Source organism: Plectropomus leopardus, chromosome 6 (genome assembly GCF_008729295.1).
Source record: "Plectropomus leopardus isolate mb chromosome 6, YSFRI_Pleo_2.0, whole genome shotgun sequence".
Classification (NCBI taxonomy): Eukaryota; Metazoa; Chordata; class Actinopteri; order Perciformes; family Serranidae; genus Plectropomus; species Plectropomus leopardus.
Window position 1 is genome coordinate 15,007,495 of NC_056468.1, and position 19,749 is coordinate 15,027,243.

Sequence of the window (19,749 nt, forward strand, 5' to 3'; positions counted from 1 at the left end):
AGTTTATGTGTCGCTCTGCAAACACTGATACAACTGATTTAACATTTAACAAGTGAAAAAAAGGTACCCAATATTTGCAACTCCAGCTTCTTAAATTGTGATATTCAGCTGCTTGTCTTTGTTTTATATGTTTTGTCAGTTGAATGTTTCATATTAAATGATATCACATAGCCCAAATGCCTCCATACCATAAGATACTAGATAAGACAGCTAAAAAAAAAATCAAATAAAATGATACTAAATAACAGTATGATGCACTTTTGAGTCCTAATGCTGACATAATTAGTTGATCATTTATTAGCAGGTTAACAAAATGAATCAACAACAAATTTGCTATTCAATTAATCATTCATCAATTATTTTCAAAAGTCATAAATGTGATGATTTTCAACTTTCCTTTGTTTTTATATTGAATTACTGTAAATTAAATATCTTTGGGTTTTAAATTGTTAGTTGGAAAAATACGAGACATTTCAAGCACAGTTCATCAAGGGCCTGGTCATTTGGATGTGCATTTTTCACTATTATCTGGCATTTTATACCCCATAAGATTGATCACTTATGATAGATTTATTGATTTTGCAAATAATTATTGTGTTACACCATATTCTATGACCTGTCAGAATCCGTGGCTGAGCCCTGAACCCTAACCGGTCAACAACTTGCAATCTCAAAACTCTTTTTTGTTTTTTTAAAGGGAGTCTGATTCTGGGTCACATAATCTGATGTGTCACAGATACGGTGTTACAGTTGCAGCCCTATGAATATTTGCAGTATGTATGGGTTTGGTTACTTTGAACATTATGACAGATTATTTATCCGTTCAATCATCTAATACAACTAATAAGATCTTTAGGTTTTTGTCAGTTCTCCTGATGCATGTTTAGGATATGAGTATTTGAGTTTACTGAAATCATGATAGTTGGATGCAATAAGCTTCACAATATGAACTGCTTCAGTGTGACAATATTGTCTTGTTTTCCAATAGTTGTAATTGACTCATTGCTCAGGGTACTTTTAATACTGGCTGAATGATGATGATTATTCTGCAAAACAGCAATGACAAGTAATATCAGGATTAAGTCATGTATTATTCATCCCCTCAGTGTAGGCTAATCACATGGGCATTTGTTATGATGATGCCAAGTTGTTGCGTCGCAATTTCGGAACAGTCTTACACAACATATTTTAGGAAGGTATTATGTACACATATTTCCCTATGGTATAGATAAAAAGTGACCAATATATTTTAACAAGATTAGTGCTGCCTAAATTGAACAGAAATTTCACTATATCAAATCTGATGAGATTAAAGCCCACCAGTAAGCAGACAGGACTTACTGTAAAGAAGAAAATCAGTCAAGGCAGTGCAGTGTAGCAGGACCACATGGTTGCGCGGTAACGGTGAAGCCCGTCCCCCCCCCTGGGCATGCATGAGATAGTTCTCTGCAGTATTCTGATCTTAGAAAATTCACCTATTTAATCTATGATGTTTCTTTCACAGCAGACTGTTAGGTACCTCCTTTAAAATAATGTTGACTTTAACTTGACATGCTCTAAGTGGCTTTAAAGCGACGGCCTGGGGGACGTGCTGCTAAATATTTCAGGACAAACTCATTACTGTAAATGGGCCTGTGTGTTAGCCTAGCTGGGGTAGACAGGCAGCAGCAAGAGAGATAGGACAGTGATGTGTGTGTGAGTGTCTGTGTGTAGCTGTGTTTCTTCCCTTGTTCTAATAGCTGTGGAGTGGATGTCTCAGGCAACGTCTCAACGCCTGGCCCAGTTGTCCCTGTTGCAACACTGTGAAACACACAGGGGCTCCTCCAACATCTGCTTTGTAAAGAGCTAATGACAAGACAATGGAGACCGGATGATTTAAAGTATAGTACTAATGAGGCCCTGTGTGCTGCTTGGAGAATCCTGACACACACTCACTTACATGTACACACTCTTGCTCAAGATAACAGATGATATGTTGGGAAGACCAGGAGGTAGACACCCAGCAGACATTACAGCGTGCAGACCTGTCCATCTGTCTGTCTGTCTTTCATACACTTAAAGAGGTGTTGAAGTCAGCACACACAATTCATAATCACACACACACACACACACACACACACACACACACACACACACACACACACACACACACACACACACACACACACACACACACACTGTCTGGCTCAGCCCAAATAATACAATGTTGAGTTCCTAATCCTTGGATTTAAAATTTTATTCCCTTTCAGCGATGGCTGCGTACAGACCCCTTCTCAGACAGTGGCGCAGAGGGAGCGTGATGATGAGGGGAAACAGTAAGAGAGAAGAAGAGAGGGAGAAATAATAAAGGACAAGCTTAACTGGTGAGGCTGTCAGCGGAGGAAAATAATATTTGTCCAGCTGGACAGGCCTCCCTTTGTGCAGGCTAAATGAATGTTGAGCTTCCTGTCTGCCCTGTCAGGGAGAGTGGCATCGACTGTATGCAGCAGCGAAGAAGCGGAGCGGAGTGTGGGGAGCTGTTTGGAGTTTGACAGGGATTATTAAAATCAGAGCAGATGACGAGGAAAGGGGCGAGAGGCGGAGTGTGAGAAAGCCAAATTGACACAGACACTCTCCATTACCTTCCACTTGACTCGCGTTGATGACAATGTTGATATGAGACCCAGCAACGCAGCACCGGCGTGGGATTGGCTGTTAGCATGAGCGTTAAGCACCACAGGGTAGGGGGGCGGCCCTCAGTTGTGGCAGAGACGTAAGGAGATGAGTTGTTTATTTAAAGCCTCGACTGAAGAGCATCTCACCTCATTGTTTATTTATTTGGTCTTTGTTTTTTTTTTCTTTGTTAACTCACTAGTGTCAGTAGGTGGAAATGGTTAGAGGCTGAGGCAATGCATTTTGATCAGGGGTCCCTCTACTGCAAATGATTGTCTGAGGAAAGAGGAAGAAACTGTTTTTGCTGATGATACGCTTCCTTTTGTTTCAGGTGTTTCAGGTGCAATTGATTTGTGCCGCCTAATAAGACTCCTGTTTGAGGAGATTTCAAATTATTATGGTCCACATGACTGCGGGTGTGTGTGTACACAGTGTGCCTGTGTGTTCAGTTTCTTGACAGACAGCTGTGATAATACAGCACTCCAGATCTCTGTTATTTGGTGTCAGTCTAAATTGTTGATTTAATCCTGACACCAGTGCTGGCTTTCTCATTATTTTGCTTTATGAACTGGTACATGCCATGTGGAGTGTTTCTAATGTTATACTCATCTCTCTCTTTCTGTCTTCAGTTCCTTTTCCTCGCAGAGTGGCATGGAGTGGCCGGGGGATTTTCCTGAAGACCATGCCTTTGTGGAGCTGCTGGTTCCAGGAGTTTCCAGTGAGCTGGACTTTGAGCAGCTCCTAAAAGACACAGAGGAGAAACTCAATCTCAATGCCAGCAGGTCAGTCAGAGTTGCAAAAGCACCTTGATCTTTTCAAGCCTGAATTAGAATAGTTATGTCCTTCAGAGTTTTGCCATTTTTCTTTGACTTTCACACGTCCCCCATTCACTTTTACACCACTTTAAGAATTTAAACTTTATAATGTCAAAGCCAGATTCAAATTAAATACTGTCCCAGCTGACAGAGGCGCCCCAAATAAGAAGACACGGACGTGGCAGTTAAGTTTTTAAAGCAGACTGTTTGGGGGGGATTATTTCCTGGTGGGGCCTTCCATTTCTGCCTGTGAATCTCAGGTGAATGACAGGAAGTGGAGCACAATATAATGTGCAATTAACTATGAGAGCACAACACTGGCACATTTAAACAAATGTTAAACAGTAGCTTTGACAAAACATCATTAAAGCTTCATGTTTACTTCAATGGATTATATCACCTTTCAATAAAAGCTCACATCTGTGTAAGCTGTTGCTCACACTGTATAGACATTAAGGGCTCAGATTTCTTTATGCTAAATGTGTGCAGACACCAGCAGGAGTGATTTTAAAGAGAGGAGCGACCCGCATGACTGACAGATGTAGAAAAAACACCGGTAATATTGTTTACGAGAAATATGAACAGTGTTCCAGAGGTGGACATATGAAATTTTAACGAAGAGCTGAAAGACTGCATTCATATTTTTGTCCTTTACTTTCTCTTTCTCTCTCTGCCACTCTGCCTTTCTCCTCCATGAAGTTCAATCATGTCAATCTTCAAATGCCACTTTACCAAGTCAGTATCTTCATACATATGACAGACTGAATGGTACAGTTAAACACGTTGATGTCGTGTATCTTGAGCTTTAAAAAAGTACCCACTTCTGCAAATGCCTCCTTTCAAATACATCACAACATTTAATGTAAATTAAAGGGATTTGTTTCACCTGAAAGAAATCCTTTATTTCAGCTCTGTCTGATTTCCTTAGTTGGAGTAACAGGATTGAGAGCCACCAGTTTAACACAACGATCAGAAATCAGTTTTTTTCTGCCTTAAAAATCTGATTTCCTGATCCCAAACACAGATATCTAAAGGGGCATTCACTCAACATGCAGTACAAAGACCTATGACAGGGAAAGTGTCGCTTCAGCAGCAGTGCAGAGGAATGAAAGAAAAGATAATTTCTGTAGTTGTGTCTTCTTGTTCTGCACAGTAGGAAAAAAGCTTAAAATGACTGTCATTTCACTGTGCAGTCAGTAATGTACAATAATTGAAAGTTTCAACAGTATTCAACTAATATAGTGAAAATGTACAGGCCTTGATTCAAATATAAGGTAACACATGAGATAAATCTGTCTAGTTACAGGTAACTGTGGGTTTAAGAATAAGCACTTCGTTACAGTGTAGCCTTAGACGGATTTTCTCAATGACCTGGTTTGTCCAATATGAGTGTTCAGGGTTGGGCTGATTTGAGATAACTGTGTTGAGATTCATAAAGAAGCCATGATCAAACTTTAAGAACTATCTGAAAATGTTCCCTGAAAAATTAAGGGTCAAGTACTTGATAACATAAACTGAAAAGGGAATCTTTTATGGTGGTTCAATTTCATTAATTAATTAAATAATCCTGCCACGATGTGTTCTGAAGGAAAATGCAGTGTAGCAACCTAAATGAGATTTTTTTTTCTCTGTGCGCTGTCACAGAAGACTGAAATATAGTAGTCCCTCAGTGATGGCAGACGGGACTAGTTGGAGAGCACAAATAGAGTGATAAAGAGAGAGACATGGGGCGAGAAGAAAAAGAGAAATCTATATTTCAGGTCTTTTATCGTTTGTGGCGTTGTGAGGCTGAGGGCAGATGATGAAGGACAGGCTAAATGTAGCAAGTGAACAAAGCCTCACTCTGGCACCATTAGTGTCTAGGACTCATCCCTTCCTCTCTCACGCTGTCTCTCTCTCTGTGTCTCTCTGTCTCCCTCCCCTTCTCTTTCTTTCTTTCCTTCCTCCTTCTAAATGGGGACATAATAATTGAAGATTCCACATCTTGAAACGAAAACCCTTGGGTAGGTAATTCAAGGCTTATTACAGAAGGCCGGGCCATTTTTCTGCTTTCTAAGCATTAAAGGGTTATTTTGTGTTCCTGCAGATGGGAGTAGGATAACCATTATGAGAACAAAGCATCCAGATAATGGAGAATGGGGCTAAAAATAAGGCAATCCTCCTCTCGCTGTGGGGGACCACTGGTCAGTGTCTGTCAGGCTGTAGCAAACTTCCTCCCAGACTATTTCAGGATAGCCCTTTTACTATCGGGGCTCATCCAGGCAAACAAAAATCTTGCAAGGCCTCTTTTTTTGCCTCAACCTGGGTGGGCTGCAGGCATATACACACCCACACACACACATCCACAGCTCATTCACCTGCTGCCTAATTGACTTATCAGTGTCTGGGACAAATTACGGAAGTGGAGGAGAGGATAGGGAAGCCGAGAGGATGTAGGAGACAGAGCTGCCCACACCCGTGAAAGACTTCAACCAGTTTATGGGTCAAAGTGACTGGCCTGCTCCCACTTCTCAGATGTCAGAGATTTGCCTAAGAGCTGCCCCCTAATTGAAGGAGATTAAGATAGGCTGACAACGGAGCTCGCTCCCCCAAATTGAAATGCTGTAATCCATTAGTTTTCATCAGATGGGACAGTGGCGCGGTCCAGGGTCGGGCGGGGAGAGGGGCCGGGGAGTGCTGGGCTACCAGGAAAAGATCTCTAATGAAGTGTCAGTTCAGGCCAGGAGACTGCAGACAGGCCTCTAGTTTCACACTGGCAAGACAAACGGCTCTCACTAGTCGCCTGCCAATCTTGATCAGGGTATATCAATACTTTTAAATTTGATTCTGTGTGTGCGAGTGCTTCTGATAATCAGGATGTGTGTGAAAGCAAGTGGAGTTGAAAGACTGCCACAGTAAAATAGCGTGCAAGGTTCCCTCTGGATGAACAAAAATACTGATCTGTAGTCCTCTCAGTATGTAGTTGATTTTGTGTTTAGCTGTGCGTGACACGTGTGTTAAGTTAGTATATCAGCTGTATCGGTTCTCCGGTGTCATTGGCTGGGCCGGCTGGCTGGTGGTGGGGGTTGAGGGCTGAGGGCACTAAGTGGGCGACGGGCTGGGCCAGGACGGGATCTGTTTTCAGCCTGTTCATTCAGACCCATTCACTGCTTTTCCCCTCGCAGAATGGGGCCCTTTGATGGAGGAGATATTTAGTTCTCAGGCGGCTGGTTTGGCACTGACTGGAGCTGGGGCTTATTTGAAAGGGATCTTCCTGCCCCCGTTGCCTCCAACCCCCCCATCTCCTGTAGGCGAGCGGAGGGGAGCGGAGCGCGACAGACAGACAGCCCCACAGCAGCCCACCCACACTAAATTAATTCTGACAAGGAACTTAAGATAACGTCAAAGCGCTGACTAATCGCAGGATTGGGTTTCTGTAAGTCACGGAGCTGTGAAATGTGCCATCATATCTAATAAAAGACCTCCGGTTGTTCCCTTTCTCTCTCAGCGGTGGTGAAGGTTGGGGGGGGTGCAGGGTTGCGGTGTCGACTGTCTAGCTAGGCCAGTCTGAAAAACAATTAGATTTCACTTCAGCAGTGAAAGTGCAAGTGTGTGTGCATGTGTGTGTGTCAGTTAGGGTAAGATGATTGACATGTTTGTCAAGAGGCCTAAAGAATCCTTTCCTCCCAGTTTCCTCTACCTCTTTTCTCTTTCTCGGGTCCTTTGTCGAGTTCTGCTCCGGCGTTTTTGCCATTACAGGTTCGTCCATTGTCGTCTTTACTCAGATAGTTGAATGGTTTTATTTTCTGTGACTTCTCTGTTTTTTACCCATTTTTACCTTCCTCTTCTCTCATTCTCTTTCTGTCTCTTTCCTCGGCGTCTGAGCTGCTGGCAGTGGAAGTCATCAGGTTCGGAGCTAATCCTGCCAAGTTGATTAGGCTGCAGGTAGCTTTTACACCGGCGGGCAAAAGGTCGCAACATTGTAGAGAGCTGGATGGACTTCTTGACACAGACCATCCACATTGACTTTATAACTTACAGCACAAGGCCCTAAGGGGGGGTAATTGAAAGGCGAGAGTACGGAAAAGAAAATTAGGAAAGTAAGAGTTTTGAGGAGAGAGAAAAGAGAGAGGGGAAATAGAGAGAGAAAAACTGCGGAGGTGAGGCTTGAGAATGTATCTGAAGAGGCAAGTGCTGTTGCTGTAGCCGTTGGAGTACATTGTTTTGTTGAGTGAAGGCCAGAGTGAGATGATGAGGAGTGGAACGAGAGAATGAAGCCTAGAAGCCATTCTCCTTTCTGTCTTAGTCTATGGCTTTATATGGGTTTCAAGTCAACAATCTCTCGTGTTCACATATGGTGAAAATGAGTCTCGGCGACTGCTCGCAGAGTCCCTGGCTATCAAGGTGGATGCCCTAGGAAGCTTAATCTGAAATTAAAAACCTCAATTATGTTATAAACCTGAGTAACAAGAGAAAGGCCACCCAGTTCAAATCCATAGTGTTACGTTTTCTGCTGTTAATGAACTTCAGAGAGTCCCTGAAAAGTGAGCTATACAGATGGAAGCCCATTTGAAACCTGCTGTCTATGTGAAGTCCTGGGGTGGAGCCCAGAATGAACATCCATGTTTATGATGTACCATAAACACACATACACTGCTCCGTGCTGCCATTTAATCTACAGCATGGTTTCATTGCAAGACATGGCACAAGACTGAAATCCACGCAATTGAATTTAGAACTTTTTTGCCTTTTTTTTCTTAAATGTATATTTATTCTCTTTATATGTTGCACAAACTTGGTGATTGAAAAAAAAGAAAGTGAAAGTGTTGGTATTTTAAAGGGGGCCCATTACACTCATTTTCAGGTTCATTTGTATTTTGGATTTATACTGTAACATTTTTACATGCTTTATTTGAAAAGCAAACAAACATAAAAATCACACTTTTATCTTGTAATGCCTGTGCTGGAACACCTGTGTTGCTCTCAGTCTGATGCACTCTCTTTTAGGGCCAGCCTCTTTTAGCCATCCTCATGAATAAGCGTTTCTGGGTCGTCTGCATCTACCCTTGTGTTTTCTCTGCACCATCATTGAAATTAATCCCATCAGCAACCAAGATTACATGTTTCCCTGATGTTATCATGTAGTTGCATGTGCAACAGTGAACTTACAACCTGGGAATGACTGTAACAGAAAATAGCAGCACTTTTTACTGTGAAACATTTCCACTAAAAGCTTCTTAACCAAATTCTTCCCTACCAGATATGTTAAAGCAGAAACATGATCTTAAATCGGGGAGAAAATGCAACATTGCCAACCAAGTTTACATGTTTTGTGATGTGTGCTTGTAGCTACATGTAACACCGTATGTAATGTAAACACCTTGCCTGGACCAGATGACCATGTAAAGAAAAATGTCAAGAGCTGAGGTTTTTGCTCACAGGGATTACATTTACATATGTTCAACTTTGAAACTTTGGCCAATTTTAATATGAATATCAAACATTGTAAAATTATTAAAAAATATGGAAAAGTGCAATAGCCTTTATATTGTATCCAAAATATTTTTTTTCAGAAAGTTATTGCTATATCTTTCTTGGAGAAAGCAAAGTCAGAGGTTGCACAAACAAACCAGTATGAGCACTCCTTTGTGTTGTTTAAAGTGGTGTCTATTAATTTTACACACGGTGCCGTCAGCAATCCTGAGCCTTGCTGGTATGCTTTGACCTTGCTGTAACTGTGTTTTACAGTGAGTGAGCTTTTGGGCAAGCATAGTTAAAAGTACTCACACAGTCTATCACAAGTTCAGACAATGTATTTTCTTAGCAGTGTTTATACAAGAAAAGGCAGGAACATGCAAAGTAACACACACATACACAAACACATGCAGTAAAAAATCCCAATAAAGGCCTATTTTAATGATGGTTTTGAAAGTTCTGCACTTGTCTAACAAATATTGCCTGGCATGAAATCACTCCAAACACATGAAAAAACACCCACTTTATAATCAAGGTTTCTGTCAGTCAGCAAGTTGGTGTCAAGAGAATAAAGTGAGATGCATCATCTGGCCTGCCTAAAGAAGAAGAGAAGAGATAGTTAAAGAGAGAGAGAGAGAGAGAGAATGATACCACTAGGCAGTGTTCAACCTAGAGCATGGCGGTTTGTAACAGTCTATAACATTTTATCCCCTTGCGTTTTTCCCCTCTGAAACCAAAGTGTGTCAGATTGAACGGTTATTTAATGTGTTGCCATTGTAAGACATCTGGATGCGTTCATGGCCCAGGAGCAGGCAGGAGGCAGTTTATAGACCCGCGGTAGGGGATGTGCTGTCTGAAATGGCACTTTGGCTCACGTACCCTAAAACACACACACACACACACACACACACACACACACACACACACACACACACACACACACTCAGGTTTGAAAGACAAGATATGTAGTTCTGGAACTAATTAATTAAGTCATCAGTTATTTATTTATTGAATATTTAATTAATCATGTTGCCTATAAAATGTCACAAGTGCTGATTGCAACTTCACATAGACCAAGTGATGTATTGAACCAAACTAATACCATTATTTGATTATCAGAACTGGCATTCATGCATTTGCCTGATTTCCTTTCTTAATTGATTTTTGTTCGATTAATCATAACAGCCTTTCTTTTACCTAATATAACACACATACACACTCAGGCAAACAAACACACATGAACACAATAAAGCAGCATTCACAACACCATAACATGTTTAATTATGCAGGCATGTAGGCCTACGCACACACACACACAAACACACATGCACACACACTGTCTTACATGGCCAAATATATATGCATTGATTTGCATGGAAATGACTAAACATGTTGAGCCCAAAGATGTCATTTCTAATCTGTCATATTAAAGGGGAAACGGAATAGCTGATGCAGTCTGTTAAAATCAAAAGAGCTATGCGTGCGTGTCCGTGTGTGTGTGCGTGTACTAGTGTGTGTGTCTCAAAGGGAAGAGTAAGACGTGAGACGGCAAGAGGTGTGTGTCTCAGATGCCTGCCGATGCCTGTAACACCACTTCACACCAGATGCTTAGCACACACTCACACACTGATATATCGATGTCTGTGTTCATTACTGTTGATGCTTCTGTGTCTGTCTTCTGACGGTACGGACACTGGATTAGAGTGAGGGAGAGGCAAAGTGATGTGGTGTGTAGGTCTGTGTGCATCTTCAAAATGGTGTCTGCGAGTTTGTGTGACTGCAATGTGGCTGGTCGTGTGTATTGTTCTTGAGTTTTTTTGGCGCTCCAATCAAAATAAAGACACCGTCCCAACAGATCTTTACAGTTAAACACTGAGTAAGAGAGTTTGGATGAACAGGAACATGTTGGCTGCATGTGTGCTGGTAAACATAGCTTACCAGATAAACCAGGTTTAATACAAACACTTAAAAGTCAGGTTACAACAAAAAATGCAAAGTTAAGGATAAATTTGGTTTAAATTGTCATCTTACAGTATATTTTACTCCTTTCTGTTTTTGTAAGAATTAAACACAAGTGACACAAATTGAAAATATGTGTGGGTTATTTTCTACTCAGCTTCCTTAGCTAATTTTTATTTTTCTGCGTGCTTTACTGTTCTACTCTGAGCCTGGTAATGTATACTGTTTCATAGAGCTAAGGCTTTCAGACTTACACGTTGTATCTCCCTGTCACTCAGCATTGAACAGCAGCTGAGGGAGCTCCAGGCCAAAGTGGGGGACTCCCGGGAGCGTCCACCGAGCCCCTCGGAGTGCCTGCAGTGGTTCAACATCAGGGCACACAACAGTTTCAGGCCTATTACCACAGGACATCAAGAGCTGCTGGACTTCTTCAGAGCTTTGGTAATAGCAGTGTGATGATGACACTGACTGATGGTTATGATAATAATAATAGTGCTATTTATTTTAAATATTTCATAGATAATAAAACTTTAGAAATGTTCTAAAATGAGATATCTCGAAGACTGATAACGGGGGTGGTTATGTCGATCATAATGATTTCATCAATCTGCACTGATATTGCCAAGTATCCTCAGTTTCCTACTTCATTGCACAGGCATTCCTTTATTAACATTTAGCTATCTGTTGATCTGCAGCCCTTTTTATTAACAAGACCCTTCAGATGTAAGAAGATAGTGTGTGCACTTTGTGGACAAATTTGTCTGAAAAATATTTTTTAACTTTTGTGTTATGATCATTCATATTCTGACTTGCAGCCAGTTTAATGATATTAACATTGTCCCTCTGTCCCCACTTAGAAACATTACCTTAGGTCTGAAGAGGAGGGGAAAGAAGAAGTGACACTTCAGCTGCTGCTGGATGTGTCTGCCCAGTGCGGTATCTGTTTTCCCTGTACCCCCTTATCCTCCTCTCTGACTGCCTCCTTCATCCACTTGGTACATACAGTCAGAGATGACACTTCATTAGAGGTATGATTTTTAATTTAGTTGAATAATATCTTTCAATATTTAATTACTTCATGTATTACTCAAAGAAATACATATCCCCCCAAATGACTACTTGTACATGAATTTCTTGCCCTATGTTGCCTTGACTCTGTGAAATAAGCCTTGTATTTCTTGTATGCCTCTGGTTAACAAAGACTTAAAAAACAGAAATAAAATTTTTTTATGAATTGAAGTCATAAAGGTCTGTGTTTAAAACATTAAAATGATATCAAAACATCTGTTTATCAATATTCACATAACGTGTGCAGTATAATCCAAGTCTAATTTATCCCGTCGTAAGCTCAGTACTTCCTAGCCTTTTCAGGTGGCAAACTAAACAGAAAGTAAAACTTATCTATGCTCTCTTTAAAAGCAGACACTAATTAGTCCTAAAACATGGAAGTCCATTACCTTTTTTGCATGTCCGGTTCCTATTGTCTTAAAGTCTATGGGTTTTTTTAATTGGTTTTTCGATGAAATGCCTTAAATAAGGTCTGTGGTTAACACAGGCTAAAGATATTTAGGGGTTTTATTCTGCAACATATGCATCCGTATAAACCCAATTTTCAACTTTGAGCTTTTGACGCATCTTAAAAAAGGCGGTTGCTAACAAGGGGCTTAATTGGACTACAGTGTTTGCTGGGGACGTGAGACATCATCACACCGGACACAGAAACAACTAGTGAGACTAGCAGTTGACGTAGCCATGATCATTAGCTAGATCAGGTCACGCTAACAGCAGTCTGAATTGGTCAAATCAAGTTAGTAAAACAGGAATGAATGATTTAAGCGCACTTACCTATGGGCATGTGAGAGTTATTTAATAACAGAATTAAAAACCTATCTTTGAACCTATCTTTTAATCTAATGTGTAATTCAGCAGTTGAGTATATGCTAAAATAGTGTGCTCTATCTGTTAAATACCTGAATTATGACACTGTTCACTGCAAAGGATTTTGTTTAGGAACCCTCTCAGTTTGTTGTTGACTATCAGTGTGTTTTTACACTTACCCTTCATTTGATTGATTCCTTAAGATCCAGGAGGCCTGGGATGATGTGCGTCTCCAGCTGCGCCGCCACCTGCTGGACCGGCTGTCTTCCCACAACCCATATCCTCCTGGACCCAGACACATTTCCGTCCCTGACCGGGTCCACTGTCTGCAACAGCTGTTCTTTCTTTACCCTGAGTCTGAGGTCCTCACACATTACCAGGTGTGGTACGATGAAAATACAAAAAGGGAAAAATCTTGTGAAATATTGTATTTCTGGTTGTGTTTAACATAAATGTCAGTGAGTGTTTTTTCCATCCTAATTAAGTCCTGAACTGTGCTGTTGTTCTTTTAAATTCCAGCTCTGCATTGTGAACTTACATTGATATATTATTTTAATTTCACTGATCCAGGGTCTGAGAAGCCAGTCTGTGCTGGTTCTTCTGCTCTCCGCCCTGAGCTCAAGCCCCAGCGGTCAGACCGGCTTTGACAGACTGGCGAGAGGCTTCCAGTCTGTGGTCCCAGCTCTGACCCAAGCCCTCACAGAGGAGCTCCAAGTCCTTTCAAGACTTGCAGAACCGCACACCATCCTGGGTTTCCTGAATGCAGCCTACCTCAGCACTGTGGCCCAAGAACTGGCCTCCCTGATGGAGAGAGAATGTGAGACAGCCTTGAGGGACAACACAACTCTCAGCAGCAAGATCAAAAAATATTCAGCCAGGTCGAGGGCAACCGTAGGTAAGTGGCTCTTAGTGAATGTTTTTTAAAATTTGATTTTACCGTTTTTCCTTGTTCTGTTTGCTTTACCTCTCTCTCCTAGAGAGCAGGGTTAGGGTTAGGCAGCTTTTTTCCTTCCATCTCTCCCTTCTTTCCTCTCCTCCAGCAACTTATTGTTACCCAATAAAGGTTAAAGATTTTTCTCTCTCCCTCCTCTCTATTTTTACTTTTCTGCTACTCTCCAACTGTAGTGTGTAGTGATCTGAGTCACAGCCAATGTCTCTGTAAGTGATTGTCAGGAACTGCTGTTCCCATTGTAATTGCTTTCTTTTTACTGCCCTCTTTCCCGTCTGCCTCACTTTCCTCTTTACCAACAAAAAGAGAAGAGCAGCATGTCCAGGTCCAAGGCTCCTTTTAAAACTACTTTTAAACACAATTTACCACATAGTTTATCTATAACTGTGATGAGCCCTGATCCCAAGAGAGGCACAAGCACTATCCAAGGTCTTTCTGCAGTGTGTTTAAACCACAGTTTATTCTCTCCGTCACCTTGAACCCGAAGCAATATGTATTGTGCAATCTCGGGGAATGGTTTGTATTGCATTGATAAAAGTGTCTCTGCTGTCCTCTTTATGGGAATTCCATTAAAAATAAATCAAAATCAAGTTTATTAAAACATAACAAGGGCAGAGCAGCAGCATCACCATCACACAAGACCTTACAGTGGAGAAGGGAAATTGATTAATCTTAGCCTTCCTCTTACTCTTAAGCGGCACAGCCAAGGAATAGTTGGTCCAGGACTAACAAAGAGGTTTAACATCCTCTCGACCTTGTCACACAGAGAGATGGATATTTGAGAGATGAAAATGTCGGTGAAGTTCTTTTAATATTTGTCACTAATGCAAAATGTTTCACCGTCACTGAGCAAGCTGTGGTGTTACACACAAAGACAAAAGAAGAGAGGAGACCTTCACATGCCGTGTCACTTTTGATACTTAATTCCCCCCATATTCTCTTTGTTTGTTTCTTATTGGCCTATTTATGACTTGCTGAGGGTAAAGATTCACAATAAAAAATGTAAAGTCTGTGAGCCATTGTTTACTTTTTTCAAAAATGGTGCACATGTCAGCTTCCCTGCGGAATGGGGAGAAGAGTGCTTTTACATCTGCCATTCTTCGATAAACACACCACCAGCCTTGCGTCTTTTCCTCCCTCCCTCCCTCTCTCTCTCTCTCTTTCCATCTCCCTCTCCTGGTTTTTACTTTCCCTCTCCTTAAATGTGAGATGAGAGGAGGCAGCCAGGATAATTGGCCATGCGTCAGTTGGGCTGTTTGATCACGTAACGCGGCGGAGGCTACACACCTACGTGCCGCTCAACAAACCGTCAAATGTAGCACCGGAGGCAGAACACGGCTCCAAAGGGAGCGGGGGACCCGTGCTGTGTAATGATGGTAAAATGGAGCAGTTTTGCCTGTGCTGGTTTAACGTGTGTGTTTGTGTGTATGTGTGTGTGTTTGACTATCAGCTGCAACACTGCTTTGAGGGCTACAACTGGGATTACATTTTTGTGTTGTTCATGTTTTAAGTCCCCCCCTCCCAAAAAGCTCAAGAACCCACATATCCGCCACCCTAACGCCCATGGCTCCTTAAGAGCCAAAGCTTGAACATTAATGCATAATCTGCTTTCACACTTTACTGTCTATACTGTATGCTACGCCCATAATTGTCAAGACAATTATGACAGTGGTGAGAAAAAAAGTGATTCTATTTTCATAAGCGTCCTATGACTCCCTTAGATCTCCCCCTCCTTCCCTGCTGTGTTATTGTTTATTTCCGCAGTAGAGGCAGGCGGTAGGTATATTTTGATAAGAGCCATGCCTGGGAGACTGTGCAGGCTCCCAGGGGAGCAGCGCTGTCTGTAGCATCAGCCACTGTCAAACCACTGAACCATTTAACAGCGTTCACAGCGAGATCTGCCTCCTCTTTTAACCCCACCGACTCAAAGGCAGGCTCTGACATTGTATCTAGACAGATGTGAAGGGTCTCAGCCCTCTTTTTTCTTCCTCTTCTTCTTTTTTCCCCTCTTTTTCATTTACTCCACCTCTCCACCGTCCACTTCCCCTCCCTTTTTCTTTTCTTGTCTTTTCCCATTTTCCTGTAGTTTTCCGAGTGTAATGGGGTGAGCAGTGAGACTGGGGAGTGTGCTAGACAGGTTGGCTGGTCAAGAACAATACAGGCTTTAAACCTTACTAACACACCTCACTGAGTCTGCAGGGGAGTGGGTGGGCCAAGTCTGCATGTGCATGTCACTGTGTGTGTGTATATATATGTGTGTGTGTGTGTGTGTGCGCGCACATGCTGGATTTCACCAAAATAAAGCAAATACTGTAATTTAAATTTTATCAGTGCCCTTAGTGCTATAGAGTTATGATGGGATAGATGTTAGTTGCCATTGGTCAAAGTTTTAATACTTTAAAAGTTACACTATGCAGAATTGTCGGTTACTGTTTATAAACACGCTTCCTAGAAAAAGCAAAAGTCTGCCTCAGATTCCCTCCCATTTGGAGTTTAGCCTCATTATATTTTTGTTTTTTCCGTGCTGTATCTCTTGGATGCTTGCTGCTTACAGTTTGGCACCTGGTCACTTTATTCTCATAAAGCCTTGACCTCACCTGAGTGCACACTCATAAATGTCTCAAGCACAGAAAATAAGAACAAACTCAGAAAATATTGGCAGGGTTCATAATTTCTGCAGAAGAATACACCACCGTAACACACTTTGTGTGGGTCATAAGTGATGAATGAGAGATTAGTTCTGTTTTAACTTTTTTCTTTTTTTTCCTGCATAGTATATCTTTAAGCAATTACCCAAATTCTCTAACTTTATGGTAAAGTTGCATTACATATGATTTATCTATAAAGACAAATACACATTTTTCTCTCAGCAATGTAGCTAGTTATTGCTCTTGTTAATACAAATATTAGTGACAAGCATATCCTTAAGATAAAATTGGAATAATCCAATGCTTAGAGATGCACCTGACACCAGTGCAGACACCTACACAAAAAAATTGCTATGATACAGGTTTATTGTGTTTTTTACCTCTTACTTTTCACCCTTTTGTGTGCATGTGTGTGGGTGGCTTTGCATGTGCACGTGTGTTTTCAATCACCTATGAGCATGTGTCATGTGACCATGTCTGCCCATCTGTTTTTAGCCAGTACTACAGAAGTATGTGTGTGTGTGTGTATGTGTGCACTAATTGCAGGCCTCACTTGGAAATTGTGTGATCAAGAGTCATTTAATACCTCCCTTTTAAAAATGCATCATTAAATTTCCATATGGCATCAGTAATTTTCATACATATGAATAGGAGATGCATGTTTTTGTAGGACATCAAACGCTTTCATCCCAGTGTCTCCGCATACACACTTACAATTTATTCCCTTACAATCGACCACAGGGGTGAAGTCGAGGTTGTGAAATTCTGTTCAAACACTGCACAACCCAATTCTGATAGCGCTGATTTGAATTCCACTTCCGCTAATTTCCCCATATGATGATGTCGGCAGCTCCCTATAGATAAAAACAGATTGAGTTAGAACATGTATAGCAAGCACATTCACCCCCACCACCATCCCCAGCCCCCTCGCCCTTTCTGGCTCTTTGAACTCTTTCTTAGAGAAAGCACAGCAGCCTATTCAGCGGGGAGAGAGGTTCTGTAGTGACGTGAGATAGCTTGGCTGAGGCTCTGACTGGCATTGGCGGTGCTTGTGGGGATTGAGGCTGCTTGGGAATGGCGTTTGTTAATATTTATTAAGAGCAGCTCCTCACTAGATCATATCTCTGCCTGAGTTTATACACACTGTCAGCCAGAGACGTGCACCTGCATGCTGCCATGTAATTATGGGCAAGGCGAGTGGATTTGTGTGTCTGTGGACATGTGGGCATGTGTGTTTGCGTGATGCTTTTTGTTCATCGATGAGGCAGCTCTCTTCCTGCACTGAGAAGAGAGGGTCTTGTTTCAGAAAGTTACCACACAGACCAAGTGCTTGTTTACCAGTCTTAATGAGAAGAGCGGGGTCTTTTCTCTCTGTTAATGTGTGAGTGTGTCTGAGTTCATTTTCCTCTAAATCATAGCTTCAATGAAATCACACAGAAAAATATGTTTCATGGCCCTTGAGAATGTGTATTATGCTTGCCATTTTTCCCCCCCATTTCCTCCGAGTGGTCACAATGGCTTTTGTGTATCACTCTTGAAAAGCTCAAGGATATGAACATTTTCCTGGCACCTTCTATTGACAAAGCTCAGACAAAAAATGGCTGGCTTATTGAGAGCAGCCAGCACTTCGTGATGAAGAGTCCATGTGATTCGCAGAGGGCTTGAAAACAATAATGTGAACAAGGGCACTAAACAAGTAGGTTTTAATGAAATGCTCCCATCAAGACAATACATTCCTCCGTGTTCTTCATCCAGGCAGCTTGGTTCAAGTATGTGGAGGAAGCCACAAAAATCTTAACCCCTATCTTACTGTCACTGCAATATTCTCCACAAAGAGAACCAGAAACAAAGACAGACACAGAGGAGGACAGAAAAACAAACATAAGTATAGTTAGCCCTGCTTCTCTGTTGCCACCTAAAACTCAACCATCACCACCACACTTCCCTCTCCGTAAGGCAACTTAATTGAGATATCAAATATTGCTACTTTCCCCTTCTGTGAAGGGCAGGTGGCCCCTGCTGTGGCCTGGTTGGACAGCACCCAGGGATAGGGCCACAAGAGACCAGGGCTTGTGTGGTTTGGGAACATGTATGTGTGTGTGCATGTGTCAGAATGTGTATTGGGGAATCGCAGCAGGAGGCTTCCCATAATAATGCTGTCTGAGTGAGCAGTGGGCCGCAACTGACGAAGAGGACCCCAGCTGTCACAGGGCCTAGCGGGCGGTCCACAGTGGCTCATAGCCTGGCCACATACACATGCATACATACACAGACGTACCCCAGGGCACCCACATGACCCTGCTGACACCCAATAACACACAGGAATATGGCTACGCAGGGATCACATGCACAAAAAGAAATGCACAGAGGCGCTCAACATCCATAGCATCACAACCAGAGCAAAGTCCCATAATGAGAATATTGTTGTGCAAAAATACACACACACACACACACACACACACACACACACACACACACACACACACACACACGCAAACACACTCACAAACACACACACACACAAACAAGATTGGGATAACTATCGTATTTGATATTTAAGTCCCTTGGTATGTTGGTTAACATCTGTATCAATAAGGATCCCAGGCAGCATACTAACAGAAGTATACAGCACAGTACAGGAGAAACTTTTAGGAGAGCTGTGTTAAGTCCTGTCCACTTGTTAGTTGGCACTTTGTCTTCACTGCTGCTGCTCTGCTCAAAGCACTACTTTGTTCACAATTTGTCTCTCAATTGCTTTGACTGAGTATGTGTGAATTGTTGAGTATAGACTGTTAATTATAACTTTTTTTTTTTTTAATTAATTTATGAGAGACCTTTTATTAAAATTCGTGTTTAAATTGTCCGTCATTGTGCCCTGTGGAGTTTCACTAGGGCTCAATACTTGGCCCCCCTTGATTCAGTATGCTTTTTTTTAAGGGAAATTTAAGTGCACCAGTTATACACATCAAAGTCTGTGTACAGGTCTCGAATACTACTTCATAAGAGAAAAAAAGTTGTATAAAGCTTTTTGTGGCTCCAGACAGATCTGTGTTGAGTTTGGTAAATTGCCTCAAGTGACTTAGCTTGAGGCAATGCTGGTTGGGGATGAACAGTTTGAATATCTGGGCATGTGGTATTAGAAGAAAATGGGCTTGCTGGATCTCTGTAGCCTGCTCTGCATTTTTGCATGAGGCTCAGGGCTTGAAGCTACATTTGCCTATATCAGCATGTATCTCTGACAGAACTGCCTATGGCTGAGTTGCATTATGGTTAATGTAGCTGCTAGGTTTTGACAATGATGTGTGGGATAAAAGACGATAACTTGGTTCCGCTGCCTTGATTTTTTTTGTGTTTTTATAGACTTGAATATAACTTTTAGCAGTTACGTCACATC

The 19,749-nt window shown here is 41.8% G+C and overlaps 1 protein-coding gene across 2 annotated transcripts in view; it reads left to right on the forward strand.

The window, feature by feature from the left end:
• The window catches only part of kiaa0825 (KIAA0825 ortholog), a 130,933-nt gene that overhangs the window by 567 nt on the left and 110,617 nt on the right, over nucleotides 1-19,749 (forward strand). For both annotated transcript variants that reach the window (XM_042488197.1, XM_042488198.1), the window contains exons 2-6: nucleotides 3,282-3,434; nucleotides 11,159-11,321; nucleotides 11,738-11,908; nucleotides 12,962-13,138; nucleotides 13,329-13,653. In XM_042488197.1, coding sequence (XP_042344131.1) covers nucleotides 3,304-3,434; nucleotides 11,159-11,321; nucleotides 11,738-11,908; nucleotides 12,962-13,138; nucleotides 13,329-13,653 — 967 coding nt within the window. In that variant the 5' untranslated portion in view covers nucleotides 3,282-3,303. The remainder of the gene's footprint in view (nucleotides 1-3,281; nucleotides 3,435-11,158; nucleotides 11,322-11,737; nucleotides 11,909-12,961; nucleotides 13,139-13,328; nucleotides 13,654-19,749) is intronic.